A 14322-nucleotide genomic window follows, 5' to 3' on the forward strand; every position below is an offset into this window, starting at 1 on the left:
AGACTCATTTACAAAGATAGTGGAAAAAAATTTGAAGATGATGAAGGACCTACCCTCTAGATATCCTGGGAGAGTGTTCAGGAATGTGGACAGCCAGTACAAAGACTGAATCAGAAATATGCCAGGGGCTGGAGATGTGGCTCAAGTGGTAGCGCGCTCGCCTGGCATGCGTGCGGCCCGGGTTCGATCCTCAGCACCACATGCAAACAAAGATGTTGTGTCTGCCAATAACTTACTAACTAAATAAATAAATATTTAAAAAAAAAAAAAGAAAGAAATATGCCTGGAGTAACTCATGGAATAAAAAGAAAACCAATATGACTAATGTAGGGTAAACAAGTGGAAGAGGAGTCAGAGAAGTAACCATGGGCCATGATGGATCTTAGAGACTATTAAAAGGACTCCAAAGGAGATAAGGAGACTTTGGAATGCTGATACAGAAAATAGACATAATCTGATTTATATTTTAATAGAATCACTAAGGCTCAAGTACCAAGAAATCCATAAACAGGAGAGGCAAAGGTGGCAACAGGGGAAAGTATTAAGTATAAGGCAGAAGAAAGAAACAATGGCAATTCACACCAATGGTGTGTCAAAAAGGGGTCAAATTTTGCAGACAGAGCCAACAATTTCTTGAAAGAAGGAAATGTAGAGAGAGACATCAAGGCTATGCCAAAAAGAAAAAAAAAAAGGTCTAAATAAATAGGACTCTGGGTCTGCCATCAACTGAAAATAAAAAGGTTGCAGTTGAAGGGGTGGGAGGGAAAGAGAAGGGGCAGGAAGTTAGCAAGGATAGAGGAATGTGACAGACATCATTGTCCAGGGTACACATATGAAGACACGAATTGGTGTCAACATACTTTGTGTACAACTAGAGATGTGAAAAGTTGTGCTGTATATGTGTAATAAGAATTGTAATGCATGGGGCTGGGGTTGTGGCTCAGTGGTAGAGCACTTGCCTAGCACATGCGAAGCGCTGGGTTCAATTCTCAGCACCACATAAAAATAAAAATAAAATAAAGGCATATGTCCAACAACAACTTAAAAAAAAAAGAACTGTAATGCATTCCACTGTCACTTATTTTTTTAAATCAATAAAAAAATAAATGAATAAACAAAGGTTGCAGTTGAAGCTGATAAGAAAGGAAGATTACAAATCAGTTTTATATATTATGAATTCTGACACGCTCAACCTGTAACAAGTCTGGATTCACAGAACTTTATCTTCCATGGATATGAAAAGACCTATGAATATATGAACTAGAAACTTTGGACTCAGACTGAATATATGAGTTATACAGATGGTAAATAAAAACAGTACTTAGTTCCATTTGCTGAACTCTAAGTTCAATGGAATTAGATTTCTAGCTATTTTTGGAGATTACTATGGTATGGATCTGGTAATGTCCCCCAAAGTCTCATGTTGAAAGCATGATCCCTATTACAACAAGGTTCAAAGGTGGGGTTATTAGGCAATTATTGGATCATGAGGCTCTAACCTCATCAGTGAATTAATCTATTTGATTATTCCACTGATAACCTGAATGAACTATTTGGGTGTGGGACCTGGTTGGAGGAAGTAAGTCACTGGGGGTGTAACCTGGAAAGATTTATTTCTCCCCAGCCTCTTCTTCACCTCCATACCCCCTCCCCGCCACTCCGCCACTTCCTGGATGTCAAAAGCTGATCAGCTTTCCTTCATCAATCCCTTTTGCAATGATAATCTACCCTCACATCAGGCCCCCCAAAATGGAGCAGGCTGACCATGGACTCAAATCTATGAAACAATGAGCCAAAATAAATATTTTCTCCTCTAAGTTATTCTTGTCAGGTATTTTGATGACCACAAAAAAAAAAAAAAAAAAAAAAAAAAAAGCTGGCTAACAAAAATGTAATACAACAACTATGAAAGAAATAAACGGATTTTGATGCCTATAAATCATGCTTTAAATTTATCTGTCTGTCTTAATATATGTCTGGCTATCAATGTAGTTCAAGAACTAAAGGATAGAACTGAAAGTGTACTCTTTCCACCCAGAAGACACATGCCCCTGCAGTTTTATATATATGTATTTTTTTCAACTATATAGATATAGAGATATGTCTTAGAATTAGTCTAAAAATTTTAATTCTGTGACCACACTTTGAACAATGTTTGAGTTCATTCAGCTCTCTGAAAACACAGTATAATTCATGAAAATGTTTTATAATATTCTAGCATTAGCATTTTATTATTTTTTTTATTTCTTTTTTTTATGGATTGAACCTAGGGGTGCTCAGGATGCTGAGAAAGGATCATAAGGTTTGGGCCAGCCTCGTGGACTTAGCAAAACCATGACTCAAAATAAAAAAATAAAAAATGGGAGCCGAGGATGTAGCTTAGTGGTGGAACACCCCTGAATCAATTATCAGTATCACCATAAAGAAATAAACTAATAATAAAAAAGGTATGGGGACATAGCTAAGTGGTAGAGTGTCCTGGGTTCAATTCCCAGTACCCCTCCCCGACAGAAATGAAATAAAAAGACTTACTTGAAGACCTATAATATTCTAGACACCACATTAAATAGTGGAGAAAAATAAAGACCAATAAACACCATCCCTGCCCTCAAAGAATTTTACAGCTTGTGGAAAAATATCAAGAAGACCCTCAAAAATCTCAGAACAGACAGGAAGACTGTAAGTTTGATTACAAACTAAAATAAAAAGAAATGGAGGTGTAGCTCGGTGGTAGAGTGCTTACTTGGCATGCTTGAGGCCATGGGTTCCATCACCAGCATGATATATACATCAAAAAAAAAAAAATCTCAAAACAAGAATTTTTATCTTTAAAAATGGAACATGCCTAGCAGAGTGCTATAGTACAGGCCTGAAATTCCAGCACTTGGCAGGCTAAGGCAGGAGGATAGTTTGAATTCAAGACCAGCTTGGGCAACACAGAAAGATCCCACCTCAAAAAAATACTTACTTAAAATATTTATAAAGAAAATGGAATATGTCTCACCTATTATGGTGGGTGGGAGAAAGAGGTAGGAATTATGACATTTTAATAAATCATTTAATTGCAGCAATTTTGTAATTTGGACAAACCATGTTGAATTCCTATGGCTAACCACAGAATCTAGTAGCAGTCTTGAGATAATTATAAATTTCAAGACAGACAATATTTTATTACCTTTATCATTTGAAAGGTCAAAAAACAAGTGTTCTTACAATGTCTATATAAACGTCATGCTGCACCCCAAAACAGTTTCCAAACTTTTTCATTTCAAGTCACATTATTCAAAGTCTTCAATTTTCCTCATCTCACTAGCTGAGATGAAAACAAGAAAAGGGTGGTATCCCACAGCCATTAATAAAAGCTGGTGCTGAAAAATGAGGAATTACTTTTGGAGAGGGGAAGAAGATTATACCTCAGAAGTACATGAAGATATGATAATATAGTAAAATTAGAAGAGTATAACATTGGAAACAAACCTCTACAAAATAACTCTACAACACAATTTAAGTTAGAAGTCATAGATTATAAATACTTTAGGAAAGCCCAAGTTTGAATTTGATATGGATATCTATAAGGAAGATGGGAGAGAATAATGGCAGTCATAATGACAACTTGGCTAGAAAATACTGGCCTCAAATTACTTTTCAATATCTAACTCTTAGATTAGCACATCACTTAGAGTTATCATACTTATGAAAAATCAAAAGTCTTCAATAAATGATCAATATATTTTATACAAATTTTTTCTGAGAAATAAAAAAACTCCATAATTTAAAAATACTAGCTAGTATGGCCAACAATATCTAATAAGTTAGTCATTTTTTTCCCTCATTTTCATTACATAATATTAGAAGCCATGGAAAGAAAAATCTATTTTTTAACTGAATTGCCAGTTCAAGCCTTTTAAGTTACATGTAAACAAATATTATTAAATATTATTAAATCTACATTTCCTTTCATTCCATTACCACTTTTCTTCAAAATATGCCTTTACACCAGATTTTTCCCTTCTGCTAAATACAATCTAATAATGAAGAAAAATGTTACCCATATCCAGAAGAATGTCAAGAAAGAACACTGCTCACAATAAGAGTAAAATTAAGTGTCTAATTTGGGGTCATATGAAAATATTGTATTAAAATCCACTTCAAAGCAGACTTTGTTCACAAAAATTAGACATTTTGTATCCTATGCCCCTAAAATCTGATTATGCTTCAAAACTAAGCTGGACCTGCCTATGTAGTACAAAATGAAAGATAACTTACTTTTTCACATCATCCCATGACATGCCAATTATGTCATACAAGAATACAATGATTTCTAAAATAAAACCAGGATTAATACTAGAATATATTAAAGTAGAAAAAAATGAAGAAATATTCAACTACTCAGTCCAATCTATAAAAAATATAGAGACAGATTTATACCCTTCCAGAATGACCTGAATTAGATGACTTAGTTTACACTATCATTTACTTTCAAGTTGGTAAGGGAAGACTGCTCTGATCAGTGACTTAGTTAAAAGGTTGGGGGATTATAGTCTTACTAGAACTTGTAATTGCCCTTCCCATTTATATTTAAAGGCAAGAAAAACTGAACATGCTCAACAGTTATAGTAACATATAAGCATCAATTTCAAAAACCTTTACAGGTGCTAACTGGGCTACCCAATCTAGTATGACTGGGTAATGTGCTTGTCAGTCATTTAAAAAAAAGTTTTATGCGGGGCACAGCAGTGCATGCCTGTAATGCCAGCAACTTGGGAGGCTGAAGCAAAAGGATTACAAGTTTGAGGCCAGCCTCAGCAACTTAGCAAGACCCCGTCTCAAAATAAAAATTAAAAGGGCTGAACCAGCACGGTGGCGCACACTTATAATCCCAGTAACTCAGAGGCAGAGAGGCAGGATGATCACAAGTTCAAAGCCAGCCTCAACAAAAGGGAGGCACTAAACAACTCAGTATAAAATACAAAATAGGGCTGGGGATGTGGATCAGTGGTCAAGTGTCCCTGAGTTCAATCCCTAGTATCCCCCAAAATAAAATAAAATGGGCTGGGGATGTAGCTGATTTCAATCCCCAATAATAACAACAACAAAATTATACTACTATTATTAAGGTAAACTGCCCCTGAATTCAATCCTCAGTAACAAGAATTCTTATTCTGATTGAAATACTTCACAGTTATTTAAGGTTATACAAGTTCTTTAAAAAATGGAAATATCAAACTAAAGTGAATCATTGTAAGGTTTAAAAATGGCAGTTCAGATTTTTTAATGTTATTTTACATTTGTGTGTCTCAAAGTGGAAAACTATACCTGAGAAGGATAACAAATAAACACTTTCAACACAAGTATTTACTAAGCACAGCACTACACACTGTGATGAATCTAGGGACTAAACTATCCCTATCTGAAATGAAGAGACAAAGATAAATAATTTACTCAAGAAGTGGTATAGGTGGCTTTGAATCCAGAGCCTAGAACCAAGGTAATTAGGAGAAGAAGGAAGTGGTCAAGAAAGATTACAGAAATATTAACTCCTAATGTAGAATGGCATATTGTTTATTGATGGCAGTTCTTCCTTATATCCTGGAATAGCAGGTTTCAGTTCTGTCTACACATTAAAAATCACCTGCAGAATTTTTTTTTTCCCCAACTATTCATTTACGGGATCCCTCACTCAGATAACCTGGCCTTCAACTGATCTGGGGAGGGCCACAGGTATTATTTTTTAAAGAAGCACTCCAAATGACTCTAAGGGGGCAAATAAGATTGAAAACCACTAATAATTCTTTCCCACCCTATTAACCTTTCTATCCAACTACAATCAAACTTATAGATCACCTATTTGGTTCTGAGCACTCTATTATACCTTCCATTTATCCAACAAAGTGCTTAGCTTTTCCTCCTCTTAAACAGAGGAAGCATTACTACTACAGTTGAACCTTTATTTCTTGCAGTGCTCCTAGAACCTGGCCCATGCTAGGCAAGTAATCTACCACTGAGCTAACATCCCAAGCCTTAGTTGAACCTTCTAAATTTTAGCAGCTTTCCTTTGACATCAGGAATGCAGAGGAAAGGACAGAACACATGAAAAACTTTGGATGCTTCCTTCAACATCCATATACTTCTGAGGTTTAAAACAAGGCAAAAAAAAAAAAAAAAAAAAAGTCTTAAGAGTCAAACTAAAAATGAAATGACAGGTTATGACACTAAAAATGTTCTGTGATATATGTTAAAAATTTTAATATATAGCTGGGCATGGTGGTTCACACCTATAATCCCAACCAATGCAGGATGCATGTTTGAGCCCAGCCTGGACAACCTGGGGATACTATGCCTCAGAATAAAAAAAAAAAGGGGGGGGGGTAGCTCAGTGATTGAGTGTCCCTGGGTTCAATCCCTAGTATAAATAAATAAATAAATAAATAAATAAATAATATTTGATTTTATTTCTTAATTAAGTTGATAATGACAGTTAAAGCACTTACTGTTATTGTGGTGATAAACTCCATTGTCTTGTCATGATGCTTTGAGTGATTATGCAGTATTTTTACCCTTTAAGTCACCTGAATATAAACTAACAGGTGCTAAAGGAATCAAAGCATTACATAAGCATACCTACACACCAATATGGCTGGTCAAAAAATGTACTGGGAAAAACAAGGATTCTGCTGACAATTTTATATGAGAAGTCTTACTGTTTCACTAAGTTACTAAAAGCACATCCCACTCACCCTATACCAAAATATAATGAAAATAGTTCCAGGCATTCTCAGACTTTGCTGGCTTTTAGTGAAAAGGTGAAATGCAGAGGCACAGGAAAAGTATGGAAATTTGAATAAGAGATCTAACATGAAAGAGTATCAATACTTCAAGTTGGACAAAACTCTGGACTTCAGAGAAACATTACAAAACTTCCTGTTTCCGGACAGCTCATTATTTGGTCCAAGTCTTCACATTCCTTTATTAGTCATGACCTTTTCAGAAAGCTTTCATTCCTTATTGTTTGAATAATTTGGAACTTTTGATGTTTCCAAAAAGACTTACAAGAACCTTTATCAAACGAAGAAGCCAATCAAGAGTTCATGCCCCAAGGTACGACTTACATTGCTGGGAGCCCTCAGTAATGTCAGCAGATTGTAACTTTTATTTTTTTAACTCATTGTAAACATATATATTTCTGCGTAACTTAAATTTCTGCTCATCTATATATTTTTATCACATATAATTACAGGAACTTGCATCAACTCCGCAGAAATTAACTCTGTTGGGGAAGACCTGTGGGTATGTGTGAAACACAGATCTTCGACAGTAAACCTCATTGCCAATGGTCATTGGGGTCTTGCACGGGCCCAGATCTGGCCTCTGAGCCATATGTCACTAGGTTCAAAGGCACAGAGAACCACAGGGTAACTGGGCGAGAAAACGAGGGGGAGGCACCTCATAAATACGTGCACTTCCAAACCGAGGCTGGAAGGGGTGCCTGGAAGGGCAGACCCTAAAGAAAAACCTTTCCTATTGGGATCCGGCACATCGCCCAGGCCTGCAGGGCCTGGTGGACGGGGGGTGGGGGACGGCCCCCTCTTTGGAGACCTAAACAAACGAAAATAAGGCAAGTTCTCACTTCCTGGTCGCCTGCTCTTCCCGAAGGTCCCCGACACCGGCAGACACCGGGGGGAAGGGGACTCCCGGGCAGTAGGTGGGGCCCACCCCAGCCCTGCACCTCCCGTCCTCGCCCTCCTCCGGGCCTTACACGGTGACGTGACCGGAGCCGCGGACCACCACCGGGTCCGGCGAGTACTTGAGCAGCTGCTCTTCCAGGGCCCGCTCCTCGTCCTCCTCCTCCTCGTAGATCTCGTCGAAATCTGCCATTCTGTGCCTCCGAGCCCCCCTGCCCCAGGGGCCTGACTCCAGGGTCTGGCGCCGGGGTTCCGGCTGGCGAGGCGGCGAGGCTGAGGGAGTCGCTGCCGCCGGTTCAGGCCGCGGAGTTCGCTGTCGTCTGTCTCGGCTCCGGCTAGTGAACGGATGGGGTCCGAACCGTCGCCACCGCCTCCGCCATTACCATCGGCAATAACAACAACACAATGTCAACATCCGCCCAGGGGCCGACACCTCCACCAGCACCGCCGCCGCAGCAGCAACTCAGGCAACCACAGCAACAGCCGGAGCCACCCGCAGCGGGACCAGCCGGCTACGGCATCGCGAGACTTCCCGGGAGTGGGGGCGGGAGCGTGCGTGGGCGCGCCGGCTGGCGGGCGGGCGCGCGCGCGCGCACGTGAGGCCTCGCGCGCTCCCAGGACGGCGTCCTCCTTCTCTTAACACCCACCGGCACTCTGGGGCGCGCGCTCCCGCCGGCGCGGCCCCGCCCGCCAACTCCTGGGTCGCGGACCCGGAAGGCGATGGCCGTAAGGATTGGAGGCTATGACCTCGACTTGAGAAAGGAGTTTGGAGTGTCCGGTGGGACGTTCAGTTCCCCAAAGAAATCTCTAACCCAAACAAACAACCGAAAATAAAAGCCCTGGTTGGAATAAGGAATGAATCATGCGTGTGATTGCCAGTTATCTAATAATCTCGATTTTTGTCAGTTTTTTTCTTTTGAGTTTGTGATGAGAACCAACAGTCTGTACTTTCCCAACATGAGGAGTGGGTATGTGTGAAACACAGACGCATTCCTGTCCACTGTACTACAGGACTTCCCAAAACCTCCAAATTCAAAAACTTGTCCCTTTTTAGCCCTTTGAATATAGTCTGATTTGTGAGGCCAGTGGTACTGATAATTATTTCTTGCAAGAAATCTCCACTAGTTATGCTATGAAACAAAATTGATAAATTTTCCAAATTCCAGATTAGAAGATGCAGTTTCCTGCCCCAAATCCCTTACAAAACATCATCTGTTTTCTTCTGTTAAAACCTTAGAGAATTTTGTTTTCTTTCTGACCAAAAACTTAAAACACACACACACACATACAGAGAGAGAGAGAGAGAGAGAGAGAAATGTAAAGAAGGGACAGAGAATGTTTTGCTGTTTATGTGGGAGGAAGGAAGGAAAGACAGTTGTCTTCATAGATTCTGCCTATCTGCCTTGTAAAGGCCCAAGAGTCACCTTGGATACTTGGTTTCATAGTCAACCACCTGTCAGGCAAACAATACAGGGGCAGAAGTGGGCTCCTGAGGACAGAGTCCTGAATAATTAGGGTCTACTTTTAGGGGGATGAAGGGATTTGACCCAGTGTGTCAGACTGTTATCCAAGTATAGTGTTCACATCCTTGAAGTTTACTTTACATGGGTCATTGTCCAAGTAGAAAAAGTGGAAAGGAGGTCAATAAGGACAGGGAGAAATGCCAAACAGCCTCCTATTGGAAGTGGCTGGAGAAAATGTGCATAGTCAATCAAATAAAGGTGGAAGAAAAACAGTGGTTGTTATCAGACTTGTATACCATCTTAGAGGTTTTATTCATTCAACAAATAGTTAATGAGCTTCAACTATGAATCAGGAACTCTACAAGAGTGTGTGTGTGTGTGTGTGTGTGAGAGAGAGAGAGAGAGAGAGAGAGAGACAGAGAGAGACAGAGAGAGAGATTGAGCATGCACACACACTCAGAGAGCATGGTGGGGCACATATGTCATCCCAGCTACTCCATGGGGGCAACTTAGCTAGACTCTTCTCTCAATAAAAATAAAAAGGGCTGGGATATAGCTCATTGATAGAGCATTTGCCTAGCATATTCCAGCTCTGGGTTCAGTCTCGAGTACTGAAAATATATCACCATCACACACACACACACACAAAAAAAAAAAAAAAAAAAAAAACACAAATAACAGGGGTGTGTGTGTGTGTGTGTGTGTGTGTGAACATGACTCCTTTGCTTTCAGTACCTTATCTACCATTAAATGAAGCAATTATAGTTTTCCATCAGGTGCTCAGAAGTCTGTGTAGATGTTTTAGTAGAGCACAAAGGAGACAGCTTGGTCTGGTAGTTAACAGTGGATTCTAGAACCTGCCTGCCTGCTTTTGAATCTTGGCTCTGTCACTTATTATGTGACCCTGAACCAGTCACTTACCTCTCTGTTCTTCACATGTAAAAGAAGGATAGAAATAGTACCTACCCCACTGGGCTGTTCAGATTAATATGTAAAATATGAAACGTTTAGAAGAGGACCAGGCCCTCAGTAAAGAGTGACAATAGGCATTCTAAAGGGCCTGTCCAGTTCATTAACTATGAGAATTACAATTTTTTTTCAGTACTGGGGATTGAACCCCTGGGTGTTTTACCACTGAGTTACCCTCGTAGCCCTTTTTATTTACAGACAGGGTCATCACACTTAAGTTGCTGAGACTGGCCCCAAACTTGCCATCCTCTTGCCTTAGCCTCCTAAGTTACTGGAATTACAGGTGTGTGCCACCAAGACCAGAGAGAATCACTACACTTTTTTGGCATTATGTAATGTTTTGTTGTTTATGAGTGACATATGTAATATATCATTGGATATTTTCCCCAAGAGCCCTGTAAAGTAAGCAGGAAGATGTTTTTTCTTCAGTTTCAGAAATGCCATATGACTCTCTCATGGCCACACAGTTATTTAATGGTCACTCAGGGCTTCAGCACCAACACATTGGATATGCCAGGCTTCTGAATTTCCTTCTTAGCAGGAACCAGGAGGATAATGGCTACACTCAAAGGAGTGCCTTCAAATGGGAAGGTAAGATAAAAGCGTTAGGGAGGAAGGTAGGCCTATTCCCAGCATAGCCCACCCCCGTCTGCTGTGGCTGAGAATTCACCTTTTTGTAGAAAGAGTGACCAAGACAAGGGGCTGCTGCCCGAAGTACCTTAATCATCACAAAGCTGACCATGACCCAAGGGCAGAGCGAGCCAAACACAACTCTTTAAATCTCCAGCCATTTTCACAGTTCCTATTTCAGAGAAGGAGCTCCATAAATGTTGTGTGAATTGAGCAATATGGTTACTGAAGCTATTTCCAGAAAGCTATGAGTTAACTAAGCTTTGGAGGACTGTGGGAATCTCACCCCTATCTATCTTAACACTGGTTCTATGTGGGAGAAATGTTCTTGCTCTAAGAACTATTCAACAGAGAGATCTTTGTAACTCCCACTGTTTGGGTATAAGGTAGGGGTTAATTTTTTTTTTTTTTTTTTTTTTTTTTTTGGCTCTTCTTTTTTCCTGTTCTGAAAAAACCTATCAGTGCCAGAAAAGGGGTGTGGGACCTGGGAACAAGGCCAAGAGGGTGAGGGAAGATGAGTCAAATATTTCCCTATGATAGTTGACATCATAGTTCCAAACTCCACCCCCAACCTTCCAGGGTTCAGTTTCCTGTCAAACTTCTTTCCCCAACCACCCATTTCAGTATCTTTTCCCTCCATGTTCAAGAGCTCTTCTTTGCCCTGCTGAGTTCCCATCCCTGTGTGCACTCCTCTCCATTTGAGCTCCCCTTCAACTCCTGTCTCCCATACTTTCACATTTACCTTCAGACCAAAATGACTCAAAGCCAAACAGGATAATGCTTTGGGAGGCAGCCAGTCTTCAGTTGCTGGTGAGGCAATTGTTCCTGGACTTGAAAGCCTCCAAGCTCTGTCCCTACCTAGCTGAGAAGCCTTTGGAAGATCAATGGCCTAAGTTTATTTTTCTTCATCCTAAAATAGAACCTGTGTCATGGGGTTATCAAGGATCAGAGGAGATAATACAAGTGCTTTAGACTGAATTGCACCCCACCATGTGTACACTGAAGCCCAGACCCTCAACGTGATGGTATTTGGAGATGGGGTCTATTGGGTTTAGATGAGATCCTGATGGTGGAGTCCTCCGGTAGGATTAGTACTCTCAGAAGAAGAGACAGCAGGAGCTTGCTCTTTTCCTCCCTGCCATATGAGAAACTAGCAAGAAGATGGCTGAGTGCAAGCCAGGAAGAGAACCCTCACAGGAAAAATTTTGGATGGCACCTTGATCTTTAATTTGCTAGTCACCAGAACTGTGAAAAATACATCTCTGTTGTTTAAGCCACACAGTCTACAAAGGACTGAATGTTTATGTCCTCACAAAACTTGTCTGTTGAAATTCTAATCCCCAAGGTGATGGTATTAGGACGAAGGGCCTTTGGGACATAATTATATCATGAGAATAGAGCCCTCGTGAATGGGATTAATGCCCTTAGAAAAGAGGCCCCAGAGAGCTCATTTGCTCATTGCTATGTGAGGATATGGTAAGAAGACAGTGATTTGTGAAAAAGAAAGTGGGCCTTCAACAGACACCACATCTGACAGTCGGTGATTGTGGACTCCCTAGGTGCCAGAACTGTGAGAAATAAGTCTTTGTTGTTTATGAGTCACCCAGTTTATGATATTTTGTTATAGCAGCTTGACCAGACTAATACTCAATCTGTATTTTTTTTTGTTATGCATATAAATCCTCATTTGTTCATTCATTTGACAAATGTACACTGAATGATTCCCATCTGCCACACACTGTGCTAGGAAATGGAGACTTAGCAGCAAGGCAGTACATGAGACATAGGCCCTGCCTTCATGGAACACAAAGTCCACTGGGGAGATAATTGTGAAAATAAATAATTATTGGAAGTGTGATCAGTCCTGTGGAGAAGTACAGGAGCCAAAGAGAGCAGTAAACAAAACTAACTCACTCTGAGAATCAGAATTTATTCTTGGAGAAGAAGAGATTTAAGCTGATGAACTAAGCAAAGTGGTAGGAGTAGGGAAGAAGAGAGAAGAGAGGGGAAAATTCCAGACAGTGGGAACAGTATGTTTAAAGACCCTGAGGCAGAAAAGAAGATGGTACATATGAGGTACAAATCAAAGCCAGTGTGGCTAGATCATGTTGAGGAAGGCAGAGAAAAGATTTCTCACTCTGGTCAGAATGGCAGCTATTATGAAGACAAACAATAATAAGTGTTGGTGAGGATGTGGGGGAAAGGCACACTCATACACTGCTGGTGGGACTGCAAATTGGTGCAGCCAATATGGAAAGCAGTATAGAGATTCTTTGGAAAACTGGGAGTGACCACCATTTGACCCAGCTATCTGACTTCTTAGTCTATACCCAAAGGACATATAATCAACATACTATAGAGACAGAGCCACATCAATGTTTATAGCAGCACAATTCACAATAGCTAAACTATGGAGCCAACCTAGATGCCCTTCAGTAGATGACTGGATAAAAAAAAAAATGTGGCATATATACACAATGGAATTTTACTCAGCAATAAAACAGAACAAAATCATGGCATTTGCAGATAAAGGGATGGCGTTGGGGAAGACAGTTCTAAGTGAAGTCAGCCAATCCCCAAAAAACAAATGCCAAATGTTTTCTCTGATATAAGGAGGTTGATTCATAGTGGGGTAGGGAGGAGGAGCATGGGAGGAATAGATGAATCCTAGATAGGGCAGAGGGGTGGGAGGGAAAGGGAGGAGGCAGGGGGTTAACAAAGATGGTGGAATGTGATAGACATCATTATCCAAAATACATGTATGAAGACACAAATTGGTGTCAACATACTTTATATACAACCAGAGATATGAAAATTTGTGCTGTATATGTGTAATAAGAATTGTAATGCATTCCACTGTCATTTATTTTTTTAAAAGATTTTTAAAATCAATAAAAAAATCTAAACAATTAAAAAAAAGATTTGAGATACAGTCAAAGAAGTTCATGGAAACCCGATGGTCTTTGTAAGAAGTCTGAAATTCATCCTGAGAGTAAAGATGCTGAAGATGGGAAGTTGGGCAATGACACTATTAGATGTGTATTTTTAAGTCCCCAAATTGGAACCCAGTAGTCCATCCACCGTGCATGTATCATCCTCTCCTGTTCTGCAAATAGTATGCATTCTGCATCACAACAGCAGAATCTTTGGTAAATCCTATCTCCCCATTTTCAGGTCACATGATTGGGTTAAGCTGATTGTACCTCCAATTCCAGTAGTGAACATGTGACCTAAAATATGCAGGATATGCCCCAAACTTAGAGAGTTTTTGGTACCCAGGGAATCATGGGAAACAAAGCTGCTGCTCCAGTGCCCCAGGTTTGAGGAAAGCCATGTACAATACGACTCCACAAAAGATCTCCAGGGAGCAACAGGTATCTTCTTCAGCTTCCATACAACTGAGGCAACTAAGGGAGAGGGAAGGAAGATGGTGTAAGCTAGACTAGGGGCTTCCTGAGGGCAGAACCGATTTTGTTTGGGGGAAGAACAAATGCTTGTTCATCACACACATAGTGTGGCAGGCACTCTTCTAAGCACTGTGTAACATAACAACCCCGTTAGCCTTACGAACATCTGTA

General features: G+C 40.3%; 1 protein-coding gene across 1 annotated transcript in view; it reads right to left on the reverse strand.

Moving 5' to 3' along the window:
* Window positions 1–8223, reverse strand: part of Chic2 (cysteine rich hydrophobic domain 2) — a 43158-nt gene extending 34935 nt beyond the window's left edge. Inside the window, exon 1 of the mRNA XM_076864234.2 lies at window positions 7757–8223. Coding sequence (XP_076720349.1) covers window positions 7757–7875 — 119 coding nt within the window. The 5' untranslated portion in view covers window positions 7876–8223. The remainder of the gene's footprint in view (window positions 1–7756) is intronic.
* Between the last annotated feature and the right edge of the window lie 6099 nt (window positions 8224–14322).

The sequence above is a fragment of the Callospermophilus lateralis genome, chromosome 8 (assembly GCF_048772815.1).
Source record: "Callospermophilus lateralis isolate mCalLat2 chromosome 8, mCalLat2.hap1, whole genome shotgun sequence".
NCBI classification, from domain to species: Eukaryota; Metazoa; Chordata; class Mammalia; order Rodentia; family Sciuridae; genus Callospermophilus; species Callospermophilus lateralis.